A 23,856-nucleotide genomic window follows, 5' to 3' on the forward strand; every position below is an offset into this window, starting at 1 on the left:
ATTTTTCGTTAACGATATATTTTTTTTTATATAAAGAATTAATTTAGCTAAACATTTCTATTTGTAGTAGTTTCCTAAAATAGCAATTAAAATTCAGAAATTTGCCTAACTAGTGAAAATTACTAAAATGCCCTTGAAAGAGCAAAAAGTTCCATTTTTCTTCTTCTTGCATCTCTCCACGTATTTCTTCACTCCCTTTCCTAAAAATGAGTCTAAATTCATGCCTTGGGGAGCAAGGACTTCTCCTTCTCCTACACTCTACCTATTTACAAAATCAAATTTCTCAACCCAATTTCAATAAACCAACAAACCACAAAATCCAATATCAGTTTCCTTGTTCTTCTGTGACTCAAATCACCACCGCCAACATCCACCGTCCGACCACCCCCTCAACCATCGACCACCACTGTCTACCACCTCTGACTACCACCCCAACCACCGTCTGCCCCCAGCACCACCGCACCACCGTCATCCCTCATCCTCCCCCACCTTCGTGTCTCCCCTGCCCCTCCTCTGCCTTTCCCCCTTTCCCTCTCCTTTTGCTGCACCACGTCACACCAACCTCAACCACCATCATCAATCGATCTTCGCCCCAATCCCCGGCGAGCCGCTGGCAAGAACCGGCCCGAAACACCCCTCCCTCAACTCCCCTGTTTTCCCCTGTTTCGCGCAACCACCCTCCCCCTCCCTTGTTGTTTCTCCGCCGCGAAACCACACTACCACCACCGTCCACCATCACCACCTTGTACACCGAACTCCGCCGCCCACAATTCCCGGCGAGCTGTTATTGCGCCACCCAGAACTGACCGCAAACACCCCACCCTCGATCTCCCCTGCTTCCCCTGTTCGCACTCCCCTTTTTCCTTTCCACGTACCCAGCCGCCGTGAACCAACGACCACCATCACCGACGCCTCCGGCGCGGGTTCTCGGCGCTGCGACGCCCAGCCAGTTGCTTCCCTTCCTCCCTCCTCTCCTTTCCTCTCTTCTCCTCCTTTTCGAGCTTTCCCCTGCTCGTGCCTCCTTTCCCAGAAACCAAAAACAAATTTTGGTTTTAAATTTTCCAAAACCCATATTGAGTTGGGCTATCTTAATTTGGGCCTTGGTAAGTTAAAATGAAATTATAATTTCAGATTTCCAAATTATGAATTTGCATGTCTTAGATTGTTATAATATAAATTTTTGCTAATAAATTGTTATTAATTTTCAGGTTTAATTATCGATTTTAATAAAATAAATTACTGACTTTAATTATCAAAAACCGAATTTATATAATATTTTGATGTAAATCGACTTATGAAATATATAAAAATATTTCGATTAGAATTTCGTTTAATAATAATGTTTTCATTAAAATTCGAAATTATACTTTTTTTTATTAAAATTCGTTAATTATAATTTCATTACTTATAACATTTATTATTTATAATATATTGATTTTAGATTATTCATCGTTGTAGTACTAATTCTGTAATTTAATATTCTAAAAGAAATCGAACTTGGAGCTCAGGAAGAACGATCCATCAGACGGGAAGTATAAGCTACGGTTGAGGTAACGGCTATTGCTAGTACCCGCAATCCCCTTATAAATGTATTATGAAAATATGACGTTATGATTGAATTTATGAATTAAATGTTTTGATGTGTTTTATGGATTGTGGGATGAAATATGATTTGATTGAATTGTTTCCTATAATATGATTTGATTGAGTTTTCTCATAAAATGATGTTTATGCAATGCTATGAAAGTAATGATATTTTTATTGATCCCAGGATCAAAATGATGATTTATGATATAAAATGAGTTATGTTATTTCAATTGAAATACAAGCCAAGGCTTGGTAAAAATTACATATAACATGATAAATGAAAGTGAAAGACCTGGTTTGTCTGGCGGTATATAAACTACCATCTTCCTATCTATCGGTCATGCATGCACCACGGACACCTGTCCACCCATGGATTACGAGCCCAGGCTCCCATGGTTTATGAGCCCAGGCTCAGGGCCCAGGCCCATGTTACGATGATGAGCCCAGGCTCAGGGCCCAGGCCCAGTGGAGAATTCCTTCACGGTTCGTACTTGCCGACAACTAGCATGTTAATTAAAAGTTTATGAATGACGTTTTTCATTAAAAGTTTATGAATGAATTAAATATGATGTTTTATTAAATGTTTTACCCATTCTATTCTCCCTGTGTTATTAAATAAAATGAGTTGAAATGAATTTACGTTGCTAGGGTAGTCGTTACTGAGTCTTCGGCTCACCGTTTTGTTTTCCATTTTAGGTACTGCGGGGATCGATGGAAACGAGTAGAGGCGAGGAATTTCACTTTAATAAAATTTACCTAGTTCATGTTTAATGTTTTAATAGTTTAATTAAAGACTTTTAGTAATTTATGTACTTGTATTTTGGGAATATAAAGGATTATTATATTAAATTGGAGGTTTTTATGGCTTATGTATAATGTTGCCTTGTAATTTCCAAAAGGGAATTACGGCAGGTAATGTCCCGACCAAATTAGGTTAATTCCGCTGCTAATTATGCTTTAATAAGTGATTTAGAGGTCGGGGTGTTACAGTTTGGTATCAGAGCCAAGGTTCTGGATCATAAGTGCTAAACCTTACGGGTTTTGCGCATAGTAGAATTCAATAGGCTTTAAGCAAAGAGTTTTAAGGAATAAGTTAAAAAGAATATGTTAAAATCATGTTAAGTTAAAATGAAATGAGTGTGAGCGTAGGAACGCACGGGATAAAAGGGATTCGTTTCTCATGTTGTTTATGTTTTTCTGATTGAATATGTTATGCGAAATATCGATTATCGAGGTTACTAACGATGCCACGAACGAAGCTCACAACAACCGCAACATTCACGATGACGTCATCCACAATGATGTTTTCCATGATGATTCCTATGACGACCAATCTATACAAGACCACAAGGAGATGATGGAACGATTAGGAACGGAAAGTACGATGTCAGCTGAATTAGTCAAAGATTCTCGAAAAACGAAAGTCACTAATGCAAACGAAATTGCATCACTATTCACCCTCGAATCCACCAATCAATGATCGCAAGCCGATTCGATGGAATTTGAAGACTAGATCAATCATACGGACCCACTATTCGAGACTTTCGAAACGCACTAACGAATGGAAGTGAATATCATGCTAAAACGAATAATTGTTATCGATGTCGAGGAAAAGATCATTTCGTTAAAGATTGTCATAAACCACCCCCAACGAATACCGAAACATCAACATCGACCAATCATGAACGAAACAACAACAATGCTAAGGATAAACATAATCCATCACCCCCACCAACATATGTAAGCGCTTATATAATGAAAGGCGAAGACGACGCCAACGCTGATATTATTTTAGCTCTCTCTCGCTTTAGAGCCGAACTTCCCTTGATTTCATGCTTATCGTCACATGTCATGTTATGAGTTTTCTACCCTAGATAGACTAGGCAAAGTTTAAGCTTTTCCTTGGAAGAAGTTAAGTTAAGCACGGTGCGAACTCAAAGATTTTGTGGATATGAATGGTTTTGAGGAATTTTGGTGGTTGTGAAATCTTTAAGGATAGTATAAACGTTATGAGTACCAAGCGAGCGTAAGGTTGTGGTTAATCACTAATTAAGTTAAGATTATTCGAATTTTAAGGTGTTAAAGTTTTGAACAAAAGTGATTCTTGGGTTACCATTCCGATGAATATTTTGATGTTTATAAGTACTAAATTCTATTATCTAGAAGATGATTGAGTAAGGAAGCTAAGAAGTTGCACAGAAAAGTTATGAACCCAACATGAGTTAAGATAAGAGACCCAGTTGAGTTGACCCATGAATAAGATCTTGAGGAATTTTACCAAAATAAGCTATCAAGAATTAGTCTGTCGATAAAGTTTAATGATAGGGTACCAAAAGAACATAAGTTTGTATTTTAAATGGCGAATCACCGATTAAATCAAGGTTATTCAAGTTTTAAAGCGTGCGAGTATAATTGATTTTTGAGTTAATATTCCGTAAAGGTTATGCAAGAATATTATGCGCAACCAAACATGGTTTGTGGTAAAAAGATGAAATTGAGGTTACACAATGAAGTTCTGAGAATTATAAAAGAAGCTATCAAGAATTGGTCTTTCAGTAAAGTTGATGGTATTCTTGGTTTACCTTTCCGCATCATTTATAAGGACTGTTTTTGTAGTTATCTGAAAGGACGCTTGATTATCTCCATAAAGAAAAGTTGGACTAGAGAATGTAAGGTTTTGCAAAAATGTTGTGAGGAAAAGTATGATTTATGGTGAGGAAATGAAATTGAGTTTGCATATAAAGCAAGTTATCGAGAATTAGTCTTTCTATTAGGTCGATGATATCAATGGATGTTATCGAAAGGAATTATGAATGAGTGAGGAATGCAATGGAATTGAGAATAGAAAATCGACAAAATGACATGTCAATAGAACCGGGTAGTCTGAACTGAGTTTACTAGGAGCTAGATTGTTTCTGTTAAAGGCACACTTGATGGCTTAGCGTTATCCGCAAAATACGAAATTTACTGACTTAAAATATTAAGGATAAATAACGAAGTCGCATGTCTAACAATGTAATTCCTGTAACGTGATTGGACTCGAACCCCTGCAACGAACGTAGTCAATGAAGTTGTTCAACGTAGAAGAGAAGAACGGATATCAAAATCAAAACAAATCGAATAAAGAAAGTCAACGACAAGATTCCTGCAGCAAAGAAGCTCAAGAGCAAACGAAAACGCAATATCTTCAAATAGTCGCCTAAGAATGATATAGTGTACGAATCACGATGTTTTATGTAAACATGGTATGAATCAACCATACTCGTGTGTTAGATCAAATGATTGTGATATGAATGTTATGCTTATGTTGAATGTGAGGTTTTCAATTAAAGAATTATGTCTCTATGATATGCTTTATGGATTATGTTTATGCTGACATGATTGTATTGGTAATAACTAATCGTTATACATGGAAGCCGTCTCCAATGGAAGTTCTCCTGAGCTCAGAGTACGAGATTGTGATAATAAATAACTTTTACAATGATTCGAGTACTGCAATTGATAGATAAATATTTATTTTCATTATATATACATATATTTTCAGAATTATAATTTTGCATTAAAAACTACTACTTTTGGTGGAAAATATTTTCAAACAGGGTCTCGCAAAGTAAAATAGGAGCCTAGTCTATGCTAACAAGTTTGCCCCTTTTACGTTCTTTGCTCCTCGATCCTATTATATGAAATCAAGTGGAGATACGAAAGACGATGGCGGAATGTAATTGACCTTAATGACGATTAAGGATCAATATATAATTTTGCCCCTTTTGCATTCTTTACTCTTCGATTCTAGGTCTCGAGTTGAAGCGGAGTCCTAAAAGATGATGGCGGAACGAAGGCTAGGCATTGTCGGGATTGAAATAAAATTGTGAGATCTTGGTTTTAAAATAAAACATCATGCCTTTATTCAAGCGTTTTCAATTTTCAACAATCATTTTATAAATCTAATTTTCAAGTTTCGAGGACGAAACTCTTTCTAAGAGGGTGAGAATGTAATACCCCGAATTTTTAAAACTCGATTAGTTATGCTTAATTATTTTTATTTAGCTAAAACCGTTTTAAATCCTAATTTTTAACTTTATTTTAATTAACGAAATTTTATTTCACTTGAATTCTAATATCGATTACACGATATATTTTTCGGATTTTATAATTTAATTTCATATTTACGAACTTAACGACCTTTTTAAATTTTAATTATTTTCGGATTTCTAAATTTATTTATTCGGAAACTAAATTAATTATTTAACGTTCTTATTTTTATTCGGAAACTAAATTTATTTTTCGTTAACGATATATTTTTTTTTTATATAAAGAATTAATTTAGCTAAACATTTCTATTTGTAGTAGTTTCCTAAAATAGCAATTAAAATTCAGAAATTTGCCTAACTAGTGAAAATTACTAAAATGCCCTTGAAAGAGCAAAAAGTTCCATTTTTCTTCTTCTTGCATCTCTCCACGTATTTCTTCACTCCCTTTCCTAAAAATGAGTCTAAATTCATGCCTTGGGGAGCAAGGACTTCTCCTTCTCCTACACTCTACCTATTTACAAAATCAAATTTCTCAACCCAATTTCAATAAACCAACAAACCACAAAATCCAATATCAGTTTCCTTGTTCTTCTGTGACTCAAATCACCACCGCCAACATCCACCGTCCGACCACCCCCTCAACCATCGACCACCACTGTCTACCACCTCTGACTACCACCCCAACCACCGTCTGCCCCCAGCACCACCGCACCACCGTCATCCCTCATCCTCCCCCACCTTCGTGTCTCCCCTGCCCCTCCTCTGCCTTTCCCCCTTTCCCTCTCCTTTTGCTGCACCACGTCACACCAACCTCAACCACCATCATCAATCGATCTTCGCCCCAATCCCCGGCGAGCCGCTGGCAAGAACCGGCCCGAAACACCCCTCCCTCAACTCCCCTGTTTTCCCCTGTTTCGCGCAACCACCCTCCCCCTCCCTTGTTGTTTCTCCGCCGCGAAACCACACTACCACCACCGTCCACCATCACCACCTTGTACACCGAACTCCGCCGCCCACAATTCCCGGCGAGCTGTTATTGCGCCACCCAGAACTGACCGCAAACACCCCACCCTCGATCTCCCCTGCTTCCCCTGTTCGCACTCCCCTTTTTCCTTTCCACGTACCCAGCCGCCGTGAACCAACGACCACCATCACCGACGCCTCCGGCGCGGGTTCTCGGCGCTGCGACGCCCAGCCAGTTGCTTCCCTTCCTCCCTCCTCTCCTTTCCTCTCTTCTCCTCCTTTTCGAGCTTTCCCCTGCTCGTGCCTCCTTTCCCAGAAACCAAAAACAAATTTTGGTTTTAAATTTTCCAAAACCCATATTGAGTTGGGCTATCTTAATTTGGGCCTTGGTAAGTTAAAATGAAATTATAATTTCAGATTTCCAAATTATGAATTTGCATGTCTTAGATTGTTATAATATAAATTTTTGCTAATAAATTGTTATTAATTTTCAGGTTTAATTATCGATTTTAATAAAATAAATTACTGACTTTAATTATCAAAAACCGAATTTATATAATATTTTGATGTAAATCGACTTATGAAATATATAAAAATATTTCGATTAGAATTTCGTTTAATAATAATGTTTTCATTAAAATTCGAAATTATACTTTTTTTTATTAAAATTCGTTAATTATAATTTCATTACTTATAACATTTATTATTTATAATATATTGATTTTAGATTATTCATCGTTGTAGTACTAATTCTGTAATTTAATATTCTAAAAGAAATCGAACTTGGAGCTCAGGAAGAACGATCCATCAGACGGGAAGTATAAGCTACGGTTGAGGTAACGGCTATTGCTAGTACCCGCAATCCCCTTATAAATGTATTATGAAAATATGACGTTATGATTGAATTTATGAATTAAATGTTTTGATGTGTTTTATGGATTGTGGGATGAAATATGATTTGATTGAATTGTTTCCTATAATATGATTTGATTGAGTTTTCTCATAAAATGATGTTTATGCAATGCTATGAAAGTAATGATATTTTTATTGATCCCAGGATCAAAATGATGATTTATGATATAAAATGAGTTATGTTATTTCAATTGAAATACAAGCCAAGGCTTGGTAAAAATTACATATAACATGATAAATGAAAGTGAAAGACCTGGTTTGTCTGGCGGTATATAAACTACCATCTTCCTATCTATCGGTCATGCATGCACCACGGACACCTGTCCACCCATGGATTACGAGCCCAGGCTCCCATGGTTTATGAGCCCAGGCTCAGGGCCCAGGCCCATGTTACGATGATGAGCCCAGGCTCAGGGCCCAGGCCCAGTGGAGAATTCCTTCACGGTTCGTACTTGCCGACAACTAGCATGTTAATTAAAAGTTTATGAATGACGTTTTTCATTAAAAGTTTATGAATGAATTAAATATGATGTTTTATTAAATGTTTTACCCATTCTATTCTCCCTGTGTTATTAAATAAAATGAGTTGAAATGAATTTACGTTGCTAGGGTAGTCGTTACTGAGTCTTCGGCTCACCGTTTTGTTTTCCATTTTAGGTACTGCGGGGATCGATGGAAACGAGTAGAGGCGAGGAATTTCACTTTAATAAAATTTACCTAGTTCATGTTTAATGTTTTAATAGTTTAATTAAAGACTTTTAGTAATTTATGTACTTGTATTTTGGGAATATAAAGGATTATTATATTAAATTGGAGGTTTTTATGGCTTATGTATAATGTTGCCTTGTAATTTCCAAAAGGGAATTACGGCAGGTAATGTCCCGACCAAATTAGGTTAATTCCGCTGCTAATTATGCTTTAATAAGTGATTTAGAGGTCGGGGTGTTACACTTCTCACCTTCATTATGAGAAAAGTTGGGGTTGACCTTACTCGTTACTCAGCTGAACCTCTTACCCCTGCCCATATTCTTAACAAAGCTTGCTTGAATGGGATTAGCCTGAGTGTAGTGGATGGAGTCGTCTGTGTTGGTAAGACGAATGTGGGAGATACTACACCTCAGGAGTAAGAGGGAGAAGAAGATGTCGATGAGGAGGAGGATGATTTAGAAGGAGCAGAAGAGGAGCTTGATGAGGGAGATGAACTATCAGCTGCGGAAGAGGAGGCACCACTTCCTTGCCATGAGACAGAGGGTCAGACAGAGGGTGTTCCTGTTGACCTATGTCCAAAGGAGGCAAGTCCAATCAAAGCCACCTCCTCTCCCAAGAACATTCCAACCACATCATCTCATCAGCCTATCCGTCGCAGTAGCCGTCTAGCCAGCTCTTCCAAGGGAATTCCTCCGGTCTACAGGGTCGAGGATTCAGAATCAGACAAAGATGGTGAAACCCAATCTGCTGCTCCCTCTCCAGACGGTTCAGTGCAGCTCTTGGTGGCTAAAGTGGATCAACTGCAGCTGGACAATGTGGTTCTGTTGTCAGCTGTTACTTCTTTGCAGGAGCTCATTCACAAGATGCAGCAGGACCAGGCAGAGTTCTTCAATGATATGACAGAACGCCTTGCTGACATGATCGTCGAGGAGGTGACACATGCTGAGGATGTTGCTCCTGGATCTCCCCAAACCTGACCCTGCTACAAAATCCTTGCTTATCCTACCCCATATAATCTGCTGTCCATCAAACATTTTATTTTGTTTTTGCTGGCTCTTTAAACAATTTTTTTTGGTTTGGTTTTTGGATGCGCCAAGTTTATGACTAATGCTCATTAGTGCGCTTTTCCTACGTTCTGATAGTTGCCCCACTCTGACTTGTAGAATTTTTGCTTGTATTGTGCTATATGTTGCGTTTATCTTGTTCTGCTTGCAGGGGTGCGGTCAAAATCGTTGACCGACTTGAGCTGCATGATGACTATCTGCTTGCTAGGGTAATATGATTCCTATATTCTCCTTCTTCTTCTTCTCCTTTGGTTCTGCGTTTTTCCCTACTCCCTTTTTGATAATTCCAAAGGGGGAAGATATTGAGAGGACAACTTGTGTTCCATTATATTTGTTTTTATACTTGGGTTCACCACCCAAGCGACTCATCTGTTCCTGGTTAAGTTTTTGACTCTGGATTGTCAGGTTACATATCTCATTCCTTAAGTTATTTACTCCTATCAAGTTGTAAGGTTGTCATCATCAAAAAGGGGGAAATTGTTGATTCCTGGTTTTGATGATGACAAGCTAACCTTCTACTAATAGTTTATTTTGGAGAATGTCAGGAACAGGTTAATATTTAAAAGAAGGACAAATGCAACAACCGAAGCAAGCAAGGGAACTTTGAAGTAATTAAGTTCAAAGTACGTGGCAAGATTAAATCAAGGATTAAGTCAAGCAAATTCTATAAGGGTCGAAAGGTATAAGACCAATGTAATTTAGTACATGCTTAGTATGGGAACAGAGTATTTTGAAGAGTCCTAGTTATATCGTGAAACGAAATAAAACAGTTTTGCTTTTACAAAAAGATAAACATCAAATGTTTTTAAACTGATTTTACAAAACTGTTTGAAGTTATACTCTTGAATTTGAGTTAACATATAACTCTCAAAATACGAAAAGATTGATTTTCCTAAAACGCGTTTGAAGTAAGATTTGCGAAAATCTATCTATTAAAAAGAGTCATAAACTGGGTTGGATTTGAATCTAGGTTAAACACTTGGATTCGTATAAATACAACCTTTGTTCTTTGCTAAACTTTTCATCAGACTTATTTACATCAACCGGAAGCTTTCAGGTATCATCCTTAAAGTCTTAATCTTTGAAGAAGTCTGTTCCTGTTCCCATATAGAGCAGTATTTGTTACTTGGTATTATATCGTATGTTAAGTAGTTAATTAATTCTTATACGTTTGATTAAAGTGTTGAGTTATTGTAAGTTAAGCCTGAGTCAGGCTTACTTGAGCAGGAGAGAAGATCTCACAAGAGATCAGTGAGTTGGAACAGTTGAGGGACTGTTTCCATAAGGGAAGGAACAAAGAGGGTTGTTCCTAGTCATCTGCAATCAGAGGCGATTGGCAGATTGTGGCCCGAGTAGATTAGGTTTGTAAAGAAACTAAGTTGTTTTGCCTAATTAGTGAAAGTGTTTAAGTCCCCAAAGGGGCCGTGGTTTTTTCCTCTCTATTGGGCCTAGAGAGTTTTCCACGCTAAATCTTGCTTGCATATTTTACTGTTTCTGTTCCGTATAGTTTAATTTTTATAAATACGTAAAATATCAATTCACCCCCCCTCTTGAGGAACTCCGTGAAACTAACACACTCTTTGAAGAAAACCTTAACACTCCTTAAAAGGGAAGAAGAAGAAGAAGAAGAAACACGCAAAATTGAAGAAGCAACGCTTATATATGTACTTAGATGCAAGCACAAACAAATTAACCCTAGATTAGATAGTTTTGATTGGTAGTAGTAGTAAGTAGTAGTCCATGCAGATATATGAAATATCTACATGTCGCGAACCTGGAAAACATTAGGGTTCTTAACAACAATGTCATACATGTAGACGGAGCTGAACTTGGAGAACTCTCTAGGAAGTGAAATGAGATCGATTGAAGATCTCTTGTGGAATTGGTAGAGATCAGAATCACCTCCAAAGTAATGTTCCCAACCTAAGTCTTTAAGAATTGGTTCAAGGATTTGGTATGATGTAATCACCCTTCCTGTAGGAAGGTGTACGAGCACCTTCTTCCTTGTTCTTGCTTGATCACTACCTCCTTGTTCGGCTTGTGGATTCTCCACCAAACGAATCACACCATTGTTCTTGAACACCCATACTCCCGACATCTTAATTTCGATTCAAATTAGGTTTTTCTTTAACTAGATTGATCGATAGATCGATGAGCTACGTTGTTTTGTGTTTTTTTTGTTTCTTGAAGTATAGAAAAGTAAAGGCTAAGAGGTGGATGGTTGAGTGAATGGGGAGATATGGGATGAGGCATATATATAGGGGGTATGGGGTGTAAAGATAAAACAAAGGAGAAATACTCTTCCAAAGTTACAATACATCAATAATGAAATTATCATTACTTTGGCATAAGAATCTAGATGTAAAGGGTCCCACTTTTATGGGTGTTTTTTCTTTATTTTTTTATACTCCCTCCGTCCCAGATTAGTTGTTACACTTTCCTTTTTCGTCCGTCCCAGATTAGTGGTTACACTTCTAAATTAGGAATGACCCTTCAATTATTATATTGTCTCTCTCTTTCCATTAAATTTTCTTTTGTCCCCACACTCTCTCTCATTCAATTAAAAAAATATCACACTAACTCCTATCACATCTACCTTTTCAATAAAATAACAATTGATAACCAAACAACGGAGGGAGTATTTTTTTTAAAAAAATGTGATGGGGTAGAAGAAGATGCCTTGTGGGTGTGATTTAGGGCACACGTGGGCATAGTTTAGGAGGAATTTTGATGGTAATGTTGCTATAAGTAGAAGAATCTAGGGAACCAAGAAGAGAAAGAAAAGGGAAAATGAACCAATAGCAAAAAAGATAGTGCCCACTTTGGTCACGCAAAGCCCATGTGAATAAGGTGGATGAGGGATGGTATGATATCGGAGTACTCACAATTGGTCCATATCATGGTATTGTATGTACTTTTGATACTAAGTTTTTGTGGTTTCCAATTGCTTTGTGTGTTAGAGGACAACAGCTAATGATGATAAATGTCTATTATTGTGTCATGTCAAAATTAACTAGGTAATATTTGTTTTGGCGTATATATGAGTAGTACTCTATTCGATTTTTTTCTATTAGTTATTGTTACTGTAAATACATGATTTTGGGAGACTATGAGAGAAAAAAATAGCGAGGTTTCTGTAAGGAGTAGTAGGAGAGAGAGCGAGAGATAAACGAATGAGTTTCTGTGTAATAAAAAGTAGGAGAAAGAGTGTTGTAAGTGTGATTTGTGTAGGGTAGTAATAGGTAGTAAAACTTTGTCAAAATAAAATAAATAGAAGTACGGGTAGAAAAAGGACGAAATGTGTAACAAAAAAAAACGAAGGTGGAATAGTAATTATGTTTGAAATATGAATTACTTTCTCCATGTAGAATTAATTTGTGCATTTTTCATAATCGGTCGTATTTTATTAATCTGTGCACTTTCCATTTATGAAAAAAATTCCCTTATTTTATAATTTTCTTCCTACCCCAAGTAGGCCTATTAGTAATATTTATCATTTATTTCTTGTCTTTTATTTCCTTTAAATACTTTCATGCCCCACTATCTTTTACGGAGTAATACAATTTTTTATTTTCGATTTACCTCACTTACATCTTTGTTTTAATAAAATCAATTCATATTCATTAAATTTCATGCCGGTCAAAATGCATCTATTAATTCGACATGTGATTGTGAAAAGGAATAAATCATTTGTTAGCCCTACAAGGAAAAAATATATAAAAGGTACTCCATCTGTATTTATTTAAGAGATACATTTGGCCGGCAACGGGTGTTAAGAAAAAGAATTGAATGAAATAAAATAATAAAGCAAGTGGGGTTGCATAGATATTTTAATAATTAAACAAGTGGGGACCATGTCATTTTGGTGGGTGGGAGGTGGGGTGGGTTTATGAAATTATTTGTTTAATAGGATGGTGGGTCATAGGGTAAATTAGATGTATTATTTAGTTAGATGGTGGGGTTGATAAGTTACTAAAAATGGCAAGTGTATCTCTTAAATAAATACGGCCGGAAAAAGCAAGTGTATCTCTTAAATAAGTACGGAGGGAGTATCGTACAAGTTTGAGGTGGAGCATAGAGAAAGGTCACATCAATGTCTTCCCTCCTATGTACTATTTGTCAATGACGTGAGAGAGTAGGTCATAAGGCAAAGTAGATTTTTGTTATACACATTATCATGTCCAAACTATACATAAAGAGGTGGAGAGCGGGTCATTTAGATTTCATTTGGTTTAAGTTAGTTCGATAGAGTGAAATGTTATTTGATTAAGTTTAGCTATGGTCATATTATTATCTAGTGAAAATGATAAAGGTCGCAATATTCGGTCTTTAAGCCGTGTCACAATGATGACATGACATAACATTATACAATGATGACATGACATTCTTATGTGTCATTATTTAAATTGGAAACCAAAATATTTAACTTATACTATTGTATATGTTTCAAAAAAGGTAGGAATCTTAATATTTTAATTTGTTTCCTTCTTTATATAGAATAACTTATTTAGATATTGAATTGATAGTAAAACATTCTGATGACATATAGCCTATGTGACGCCTATATGTACCAATCAAACTGCAACACGTATGATTGTGACAATTAAATGTTGTAGCAACTTGCGACCTTTATCATCACCCAATACATGCAGTTATCTTGTACAAAGGAAACAACTAAACAACCTGAAATATTGTACCAAAAGGGGAAAAACATTCCACAAAATTCTATGGCCGCGGTAGCGTGCAATATTTCATTTGTGTATGTTAGTTATTCCTAATTTTGAATCTTAGAGAAAACGTACATGTTCTAAATCCAATAATTATAATATTAGCAAGCAAAACTATAGGCATGAATAATTACAAATATGTATCACAGTACATGAAAATACAAATATTTCTTGTAACTAGCTATTTAGCATTTTTCCCGATCTTAATATGCAGGAAGCAATATCACTAAAAAAAAAGAACAAGTATATATAAGAGTACAAGGCTTGGCCAAAAAATTTGTAAAGTTAAAAGAAGTTTATGCAGATATAGTTATGAATCTATCTATCTATCTAGATGGTAGAGAATTGTGATGAGATCGAACGGGGCCCATTCTGTCGACGATGGCCATGAGGACGAACAGCTGCAGTACCGGAAGAGTTTCTCCTAGACACCCTTGGTTTATCATAAGCCATACCCTGTATCTTTAACAGAGAATCCACAACTTCTTGCATTGATGGCCTCGCTTTGGGTTCTTGTGCAAGGCATGACAAAGCTAGTTCAGCAGTTGCTACTGCGGCTTTCAATGGATACTTCCCTTCCAATCTACTATCCATTACGGTCTTCAACTTCCTCTTATCAGACAGGTGTGGTTTAATCCAATCCACCAAGGTTTGTTTGTCAACAGGACGGTTTCTATCAAGTGCTTTTAAAGCTGTAAGAAGCTCTACTAAAACAACCCCAAATCCATACACATCACTCTTCACATATAAATGACCTGTGGCAACATACTCCGGTGCGGCATACCCGTAGGTGCCCATCACCCTTGTTGTGACATGGGACTGACTCTCAGATGGACCCAATTTGGCTAACCCAAAGTCAGATATCTTTGGTCTGTAAGACTGAAACCCAAAACAAAAAATAACCAATGATCAAAATGTTACGGAGTACCATTTTAGCAACAATATATAATACCAATTAAGTATCTCTACTTACCCCGTCTAGGAGTATGTTTGAAGTTTTGATATCGCGGTAAATAACTCTATCATCTGAAGAATGTAGGAAGGCAAGACCCCTGGCAGCTCCAATGATTATCTTAAGGCGCAAGTCCCATGGAAGTGGTTGAACAGCAGAACCCCCTGTTGTATATTGCAATTCCCTTTTTAATTAAATTTACATTTTATCTTTCTAATAAACAAGAATTAACACTTATGTTTGTTTTGGACTTACTCCCAAATAGGTGGTTTTCCAAGGATCCCTTCTGCATGAATTCATAAACAAGCAGGAGTTCTTGGTCTTCCCAGCAGTAACCAAGTAGTTTGACAAGATTAGGGTGCGAAAGTCTCCCTAAGAAATTTACTTCTGACTGCATCACAACACAAAAACCATGAAATATACTTTCAATATTCTGGAAAAAAAATAAAACAAAAATAAAAGCTATTCACCATAAAACAGTTGTACCTTGCAAAGCGTAACAAAAGTCATTTTTTGCCCATGTGCCCGTAAGATCAAGCACATGGGCAAAGAAATAACTTTAGCTTTAGACCTTTAGTTATACCATACAGTCATGCATAACAAGGTACAATCGGGGGTGTTATACATAGAAAATTGGCAAAAAGTAAAAACCTTTGAGCTTCTTTTTATTTATTAATTCACAATATTAGCAACTTTTCTAATCGTTTTTTCATATTGTTCAAACTTCAGAGATACTCCGTACAAATTAGTACATCTAGACCTCTCCAAACCCTAACCCAAAGGATACGAACGCATATCATACTCGATTGTTGTTGTAGCCACGGTCATCAAAGGGGGAAAAAGGTTGGTAAAGGAGTCTTATTTTCTAAGTGTACAGGCCCGGCCCTGGGGGTTGTTTTGAGGGGCAACCGCCCAGGGCCCCGTGGGAGAAGGGGTCCCGAAATCGGAAAATGAGTTATATAATATTAAGAAAGCTAGATTGTAATACTGATGAGTTGTAGCACAGTTGGTTTTAGAAGAGTTTTGGTGTAACAGGCGATGCGTGATCGAGTCCGCCAAGGCCCATTTATTTGAACACTGTCATTTTGCTTTGGATTCCTTGCTTTTTTTTATTTTTCTAACCGAGATTCCAATTACATGTACTCCGTATTTACCTTAAAGTGGGTCATTTTCCATGTTGATCGAACTATTATTTTTGTTGTGTTAGATTAGTTTTTTAGATGCAAGCAAGTGTTAGCTAGATTGATGATATCAACTTATAAATTATGAGCTACGAGTACTAAATTAACCGGTACATTTTTACTTTATCCCACCTAAATTTAAAAATTTTGTCGGACATGAATGTACTAAGCGCCTCTGTCTAATTTTCGCCCCGGGCCCATAAACAGTTAGAACCGGCCCTGAGTGTACATCAACATCAAGCTTAGCTGTAAAATTCAATTCCATAATACATTAGAACAGTGTTTTTGACTTCAAATATTAATTGATTTATGTTCATTTACTACCTTACAATTCCTATTAATTTTTAGGATGCCCTCCATTTTTTTAAATCCATTTCCTATCTTAAAAATTCCCTCTTTCATTCAATCACAATCATTATTTTAGGAAATGAACCATCCATTTCTTTTAGAAAATGAAGAAGATCGTCTTCCATTATTATCATAGTGGTGACGGGATGAGGGTTACAACAAAATACAAGTCAAACATTTTGACCTTCATAATTACAAGTCAAACATTTTGACCATCATAATTATTAGTCTAACATATTGGGCCTATTTTCTAGTTTTCCCAATAGTTACGCTTACGCAAAAAATATATGTTCAGTGTCAAAGCTGAAGGGGATTTTCACAAGCACAATTTAGACTAATTAATGATAGGAAACTTCTTCTACAGTCTAATTCATACCAAATCAAATGTAAGTGTAAGATTAGAAAAAAAATATTACGACCAGGCTTTGTAACTCCTCCCCGTTTCTTACGGAATACTATTTTGGACATTCTTCTATCATAATATGACTATTCTCACGTTTATTTAGATTGAACTGAACTGAATTGAAATTCTAAAAAAGAAGAGGGCTCGGAGGAATACATTTTCTGACTTAAAGATAACTAAGAACAATCATAGACTTGATGAATTGTAAGTACCCAAATCAGAATAACACCAATGATGTGCTATAGATTTATAGTGCTTATACCAATAAAAGGTTTGTGTTCACATTTACCTACTATAATACACTTATTAATAATCATAACACCAAAAAAAGAAAAATCTCTAACTTCAAAATGTGATTATAACTCCACTTCCAACTCTTAAACAAATATTGTGGGTGATAATTAGTGGCGAGTATAGAGCTTATTTTAAGCATATATTATATGGAGTATCTATACACATATTATACATATATTATGTAAATATTGCATTTGATCAGTTATTTAACCATATTATATAAATCACTATTAACTTGTACATTTCAAATTATGTAAATAGTTCATATCGAATTATATATGTCCAAATGATCAAATTTTGATTCCCTTTGAGACTCTAATTTCATGTCTTAGAAACTACTCCTTTCACAGGCGGCGATAGAAACACAAACAAATCTAATCCAATTATTGATGATTAATTAAAAGACTAATTAAATGAGTGTTTGGATGATGAATTACCTGCCATTCTTCAAAACCTTGTACACTTTCTGAATTCAACTTCTTAATGGCAACAACCCAACCGCTTCCACTCTTGGAAGAATGCTTGTTTTCAAGCAAACCTTTATAAACTCTACCAAAACCTCCTTCACCCAATAAAGTATCACCCTTGAAGTTTCTTGTGGCGGTTTTAAGTTCTTGAAAGCTGAATTCTCTTAAATTTGGTGAGGGAAGAATCTGCCCATTTGGGTGCCCATCCTCACCACCACTTGATGCAGAGAATTGGCTCTTGTTTGAAATATTGCTACTGCTTGTTGTTGATGATATAACACCTGTTCATACATTTTTCAAAATCACAATCATCGATCGATCAGTTTACTACGTACAGAGTCGACAAGCTAAAGGACAATGATGTAGACGGGAATTATATATTACCTGAAGTAATATTTCCAGTAGTACTAGGAGTTGTTGTGGTAGTATCAGCTCGAGAACCCCAACAGTTACCCATCGGACTCTAAGCTGCTTCTTAGGAAGGGGAAAGAGAGGGGAAAATGGATGTTATGTATCTTCAATCTACTTATAATAACTCTAGACTTTGCTTTCTATAATGGTTGACTATAAGAAAATTAGAGGAAGCATCAATAAATTAAATATTGGTTTGTTTGGCACCCACGCACACTTGCGCCTTCTTCAATGGGTCCGTTTATATTATTATATTTAGCTCCCATTTTCTTATGTCCTCAATTTTCATACTTTGCCTGGTCAAATTAATAATTTAAATTTTCAGATATTCCTATCCATTCATATTGGAAAGTATGGCCTTCTAAATTCATACTTTTTATTTATCATAATAATTGACAAGTTTTTTAAAAAAGAAATTAAATGTCAAAAACATTATAAGTAGTAAATGTAAAAAAAAAAAATCGGAATTTTCATCATATACCCCTGAGGTTTAACTTTATTCACTAAATATCTCGTAGTTTCAGGTATTCACCATATGCCCATGAGGATTCATTTTCTTGCATGATTTACCCCTGCCGTTAAGTGACCGTTAGAAACTTTATTTCACCATATACCCCTGTATTTCATAAATTTTATTTCATCATATGTCCCTGTGGTTTCTGATGCTTTCACCATATGCCCCTATGTTTTCTGATGCCTTCACTATATGCCCCTGCTCACCAACTTTATTCTCAAGTTGCTGCAACTGAACATCAACAGACCGGTTTCCCCAAGAAAGTCGTCATAGCTCATTTGGGTTTGTTGTTTCACTCCTGGTAAACCTCTTGGGGTATCGACCAAAGTGCAATGCTCCAAAAGCTTCAAAGCCCAAAATGCATCAGTCACCACATTTTTAGTTAGCAAAAAAAATCCAAGTAATTAATCTGGAAACTCACTAGGTATGGCATCTGAGAACACTCAAATTTTGACAAAAAGGCAGTCCCTAATGATGTGAGACCTTTATATGGCATGTCTGCTTGAACAACAACTTTGTTCCCGGCCTGGAATACTTCTTTCATCAGGACCAGACTACACAAAGTAATGGGAAATTAAAATTAGACTATTATCAGTCTCTTAGACAAGGTAAAATTTTAGAAGAAAATACTCATCCCATTGTTCTGTAAAGAGCCAAAGAATTGAAGAAATCCTATGTGCAACTGAAATGAAAGATGTATAATCCTTTTATACTTCTTACCATAACGACAACAAATCTATCTGGGTTGGCTCTGGTCCGATATGCGCTCCTATAAATTATACGGAGTAAGTAAATAGTATATCAGACTATCAGTAATGTCCATTCAAAGCAACAACTAAAGGGTCCTTCAGAATAGTTAAGAACTATAATTGAATGATCTTAAACATGAAAGACCAAATCCCATACAAAGTAATTACCTAGGTTATCTGTTAAATGCCATGAATTCAGCTCAATTCATTTTAAAAGCGTTCAAATTTCCAGGTATAAACGAAAAGCCTCAAATTTGATAGTTCTCCCAATAAGAAAAGAATTACTAACCCAGTACTTTAGCGACATAAATTGTAACACTCTAATAATTCCTTGCTTTTATAAAACCATTTTCCAACTTAAAATAAAGGAATTACTAATATATTACCGCCACCGTGATAACGGTTAATGCTATTACTAGAATTACGCAGCGGAAATTAACTAGCTTTCAAAACATAATAATAGTTAATGGCCTCCATACAAACCGGAACCGTTACTGCACAAAACCAAAACATTAAATATCCATTAACTAGAAATGTAAATAGTTTAAGTAGTTTGTGTAGTCATGACTATAAAAATAATAGTAGAGTTTATAAATGCTGAAGAGAAAACATCTCTCAAACTCAATCCCATGCTTGATAACTTCTCCCACAAATTATCTCAACAAACCTGTTATTAAAAATTTATTCCCCAACAACGCAAATGCAATGGTGGATCATCATAGGGTAATTAAGGCAAAGGCCATGACCAAAAGAAACATGAAGCCCGAAGTCAACGAAAGTTTAGTACGAACAAACTAGAATGAAATCCTAGTATAACATGCTTCACTCAACGATATAATAATCCACATGCAAAAGCCATTTAATAAACAAATAATCATGGAGACAAGACTCGACACATGACAAGACTCTTGACTTGCAGATTAATTAAGAATAAGCTTCGAACGAGCCCAAAAGAAATATCCATAAAATAGGGTGTTGGGAGCCCATCAAACACCAGAATAATAATAAAGTAAATGTCGGACCATACCGACGGAATTCCAGTGCATAAAAAGAAGAATGAAACAACGTATTGTATTATTCGTAGGAGTACAAGTTTTCCGGCAAGACTCCCCCCATTGTTCATACTCAAGGTATATACGTTCCAAGAGTTTTGAAGCTTGTTCTGGTTGCACTTTACGTTAATTAATATTTTATGTACAAGGTGAACTCAAGACACAATCAACAAGACATAAAATACAAGCAACCAAACAATGACACTTCATTTTAATCCTTTAGGACTTGTAATCAAAACACAGGACTCAAGTGATATTACTCCCATTGTTCCTTCTCAATATACTATTGAGATAACCCGACATTGCCAGTTAACAAGCGGGGTGTGCACAAGGCACGAAAATCCTTAGTTCAATTCACATATACTTCTCAAACATACCCTACATACGGGGTACGTAGAATAAATAGTGCGACGAGGCACAAATACTTGGCTCAATGTATGCTAGACATTACGTACAATAGCATAATAATAAATCATTGCACGTGAAACACTCATACATGCATATAAAACTTCAACACCATCCTTGATATTAAATTCAACGATTATAAATAATCACAACATGATTGTTCACATAGGATTCATAAATTCAATAATAATCAATAACATGCTTGTTCACAACATCAAACATGAATCAAATAATATTCCAAGCCACATGATTCACAAATAATAAACATCACAAGTATCCTCATGTAAACGGTGATCACCCTAGGCATGTACGTACCTCGAATATCTAAGTACGGGCGCCACTTTGCGAATCAAGACTCAAGGTTAAAAATCACCTCCTATAATTAAATGATAAAACTTAGTTATTATCCATGCTTACTAAATTTTCAGCAACTTTTATAAATTCTAAAACCCTTGATTTAGTTAGAAATTAATTGCTCATAATTAAAATAATAGTCTTAATTGAAAAACTAAAGTCCTAGTATGAAAATATTAATATTCCACCTTTAAAATCATCAAAATCGACACTTTTAGGCTTTGAATTAAATCTGAAAATTACATTTGATTTCCGTAATTGAAATTAACATTAAATTAAATCAATCAATCATTAAATGGGGATTAAAACCCTAACCCTAATTAACCATAAAAATCACTTTAAGCCTTTAAAAATCAACACTTTATTAAATAATCAAATCTGAAAATTATAGTTCTTTAATTTAAAATATTCCTCATCAATCCAGACACATAAAACATCAAAATTCTGTGTTCATAACCGTTCCCAACAGTTTAATTAATCAAAATCAATAATAATAATATAATTTAAAATAGGAAATTGAAATAGAATAGGTAAGGAAGAAGAGAATTATACCAATTCGGCCTATAGCACGGTACAATCACGAATTGAATGTGATTGGGCGAAAAAGGGATCAAAATATACGGAGTATAATACACACATCACACGATTGGTGTGTGTGTGTGTGTGGTGTGTGCGGTGTACGGTGTGCGACAAGAAGCAGGGGCAGCAGCACGGTGCTAGGCAGCGAGCACGAGTGAGAGTGTGCGAGTGAGTGTGTTGCGTCGAGGGGAAGCAAGCAGCGACAACAACAACAAGCAGCAACAACACGTGGTGCTGTGCGGCAAAGGGAGCGAGAGAGGGAGTGTGGGTGTGCGGGTCTATGCGCGAGAGGCAGCAGCAACGCGCACAAGAGAGGAAGAGGAGCGAGGGTGCTCAAAGGCACGAGGAAACAGCGAGCAATGTGCTCGGCTGTGTTCGTGCGGGCAAGGGGACGAGCAAGAGAGGAGAGGGCCGAGTGCAAGGGAGCAAAAGAGGAGAGAGAAAATTATGATGGGAAGTGGGGATCAATTAATGAAGTGGGTTATATTTATAGGTTCTCCAATCCATAATGGGCTTAGGCTTAAGAATTTAATATTGGGCTTTGCAATTTAGGCAATTGGGTTGAATTAGAAATTGGAGCTTAGAAACTAAGTTGGGCTCAACTAGTGGAATGAGTTGGGCTTAGAATTATTTCAAACCATTTAAAAACACGACTCAATAAATTTTCCATTTCAAATAATAAATTTGTTTCGGATTTAATAAAGTAGTAATTATTTTAATTAAATAAATATACATTTAAATCATAATTAAATGCAATTTAAATTCTAAAATTCATAAAAAATCTTTATAAATACAATAAAATATATTTGTAAATTCAGAAAAATACGAGGTATTACACAAATTCACTAAGACGTTCATTATCAGGCACCGAAAGAGAACAATCAAGACTCAATTGCTTCACAACCATGATCTGTTGGTCGGATTCTTCGTCGTTTTGAGTCTCGGGATCCGAAGCGCTGATCGCCATAGCTAATTGAAGCTGAAAATCTTCCTCAATCGAATTAAAATCAACAGGATTTCTGCTCACATTTTCCTCAAGCGAATTAAAATCAGAGTCAATCGAATTAAAATCAGCAAGATTAAAATCTTCCTAAATCGAACTAAAATTGAATGTGGCGAAGATGATGTTGACGAAGAAGAAGGCGGTGTAGTTGGAGCTTCCGTAAAAGATGCTTCATCTTCCACATGTTTGCTTGGTCATTAGAGCTCGAGCTTTACATTAATGGCGATTCTTAAGAAAGAGAGAAAGTGGAAGATATCCGAAAGGTTTTTTTAGGGAAGAACATGGGAAGAAGGAAGAAGAAAGGTGGGGGTTTTGAAGTTTTGGCCAAATGTGTGACTTTTCGCTAGAAGTAGGGGTAGAATAGTAACGAGACACTAACGAAGACTTAACATTGTAAGTCATTAAGGGTATTTCACGCAAGAAAATGAAACCTCAGGGGTATATGGTGAACATCTGAAACAACGAGGGTATTTGGTGAATAAAGCCAAACCTCTGTGGTATTTCATGAAAAATCCGTAAATTTTTTTTATATATATGTATATTCTTATGAATATCACTAATTATTGAATGATTTGTGCAAAATACAAGGATCATCAATTCATCACCATCCCCATTTGGTTGTTGGCAATAGTATTGTTATACAGAGTACCAACTACCAAGTACGTAATACTCTCTTCATTTTTTTTTAGGAGTCACATGTTGATCGACCGTCACAAGTATTAAGGAAGCATTGTTGAATTTCATATAATAATTATGCAAGTGGCATAGTTTTCAATAAAGAAATATATAAAAAAAAACAAGTGAGGTGTAACAGTTGCCAAAAATAAAAGTATTTTATGGTTTAAGTGACTCATAAGAAAGTAAAAAATCTCTATTATATAAGTAAAGACCTGAGGTTATTTTAGTAAATCCACTTTTGGTGTCCCCTTCGATTACTAAAATACCATCAACACTTATAGAATAGAGAATATAATGACAACCTACCAAATAAGAAAGCCCAAAGAATCATTTTAATCAATAAAACCCCTTAAGTAAATTCTTACCATTTTAATCAATCTGTTTATATGCGTCCGGCTCTATCTAACTTATTTGTTTCTTATATTCGCACGCATCACATTTATATTATATTTTTTACATGTTATTTCAGGTTTA

The 23,856-nt window shown here is 35.9% G+C and overlaps 2 protein-coding genes across 2 annotated transcripts; both read right to left on the reverse strand.

Moving 5' to 3' along the window:
• Positions 1–10,767: 10,767 nt before the first annotated feature.
• LOC110791078 (flowering-promoting factor 1-like protein 2) lies at positions 10,768–11,476 on the reverse strand. The gene has a single exon (XM_021995839.2). The coding sequence runs from the start codon at positions 11,361–11,363 to the stop codon at positions 11,025–11,027; it is 339 nt and encodes a 112-aa protein (XP_021851531.1). The 5' UTR covers positions 11,364–11,476; the 3' UTR covers positions 10,768–11,024.
• Positions 11,477–14,068: 2,592 nt separating this feature from the next.
• On the reverse strand, positions 14,069–18,288 carry LOC110791087 (probable serine/threonine-protein kinase PIX13). The gene is made up of 5 exons (XM_021995843.2): positions 18,022–18,288; positions 17,608–17,918; positions 15,200–15,335; positions 14,966–15,108; positions 14,069–14,871 (listed from the first exon to the last, which is right to left on the reverse strand). The coding sequence occupies exons 1-5, from the start codon at positions 18,092–18,094 to the stop codon at positions 14,323–14,325; spliced, it is 1,212 nt and encodes a 403-aa protein (XP_021851535.1). The 5' UTR covers positions 18,095–18,288; the 3' UTR covers positions 14,069–14,322.
• Positions 18,289–23,856: the final 5,568 nt, after the last annotated feature.

Source organism: Spinacia oleracea, chromosome 4, assembly GCF_020520425.1.
Source record: "Spinacia oleracea cultivar Varoflay chromosome 4, BTI_SOV_V1, whole genome shotgun sequence".
Lineage (NCBI taxonomy): Eukaryota > Viridiplantae > Streptophyta > Magnoliopsida > Caryophyllales > Amaranthaceae > Spinacia > Spinacia oleracea.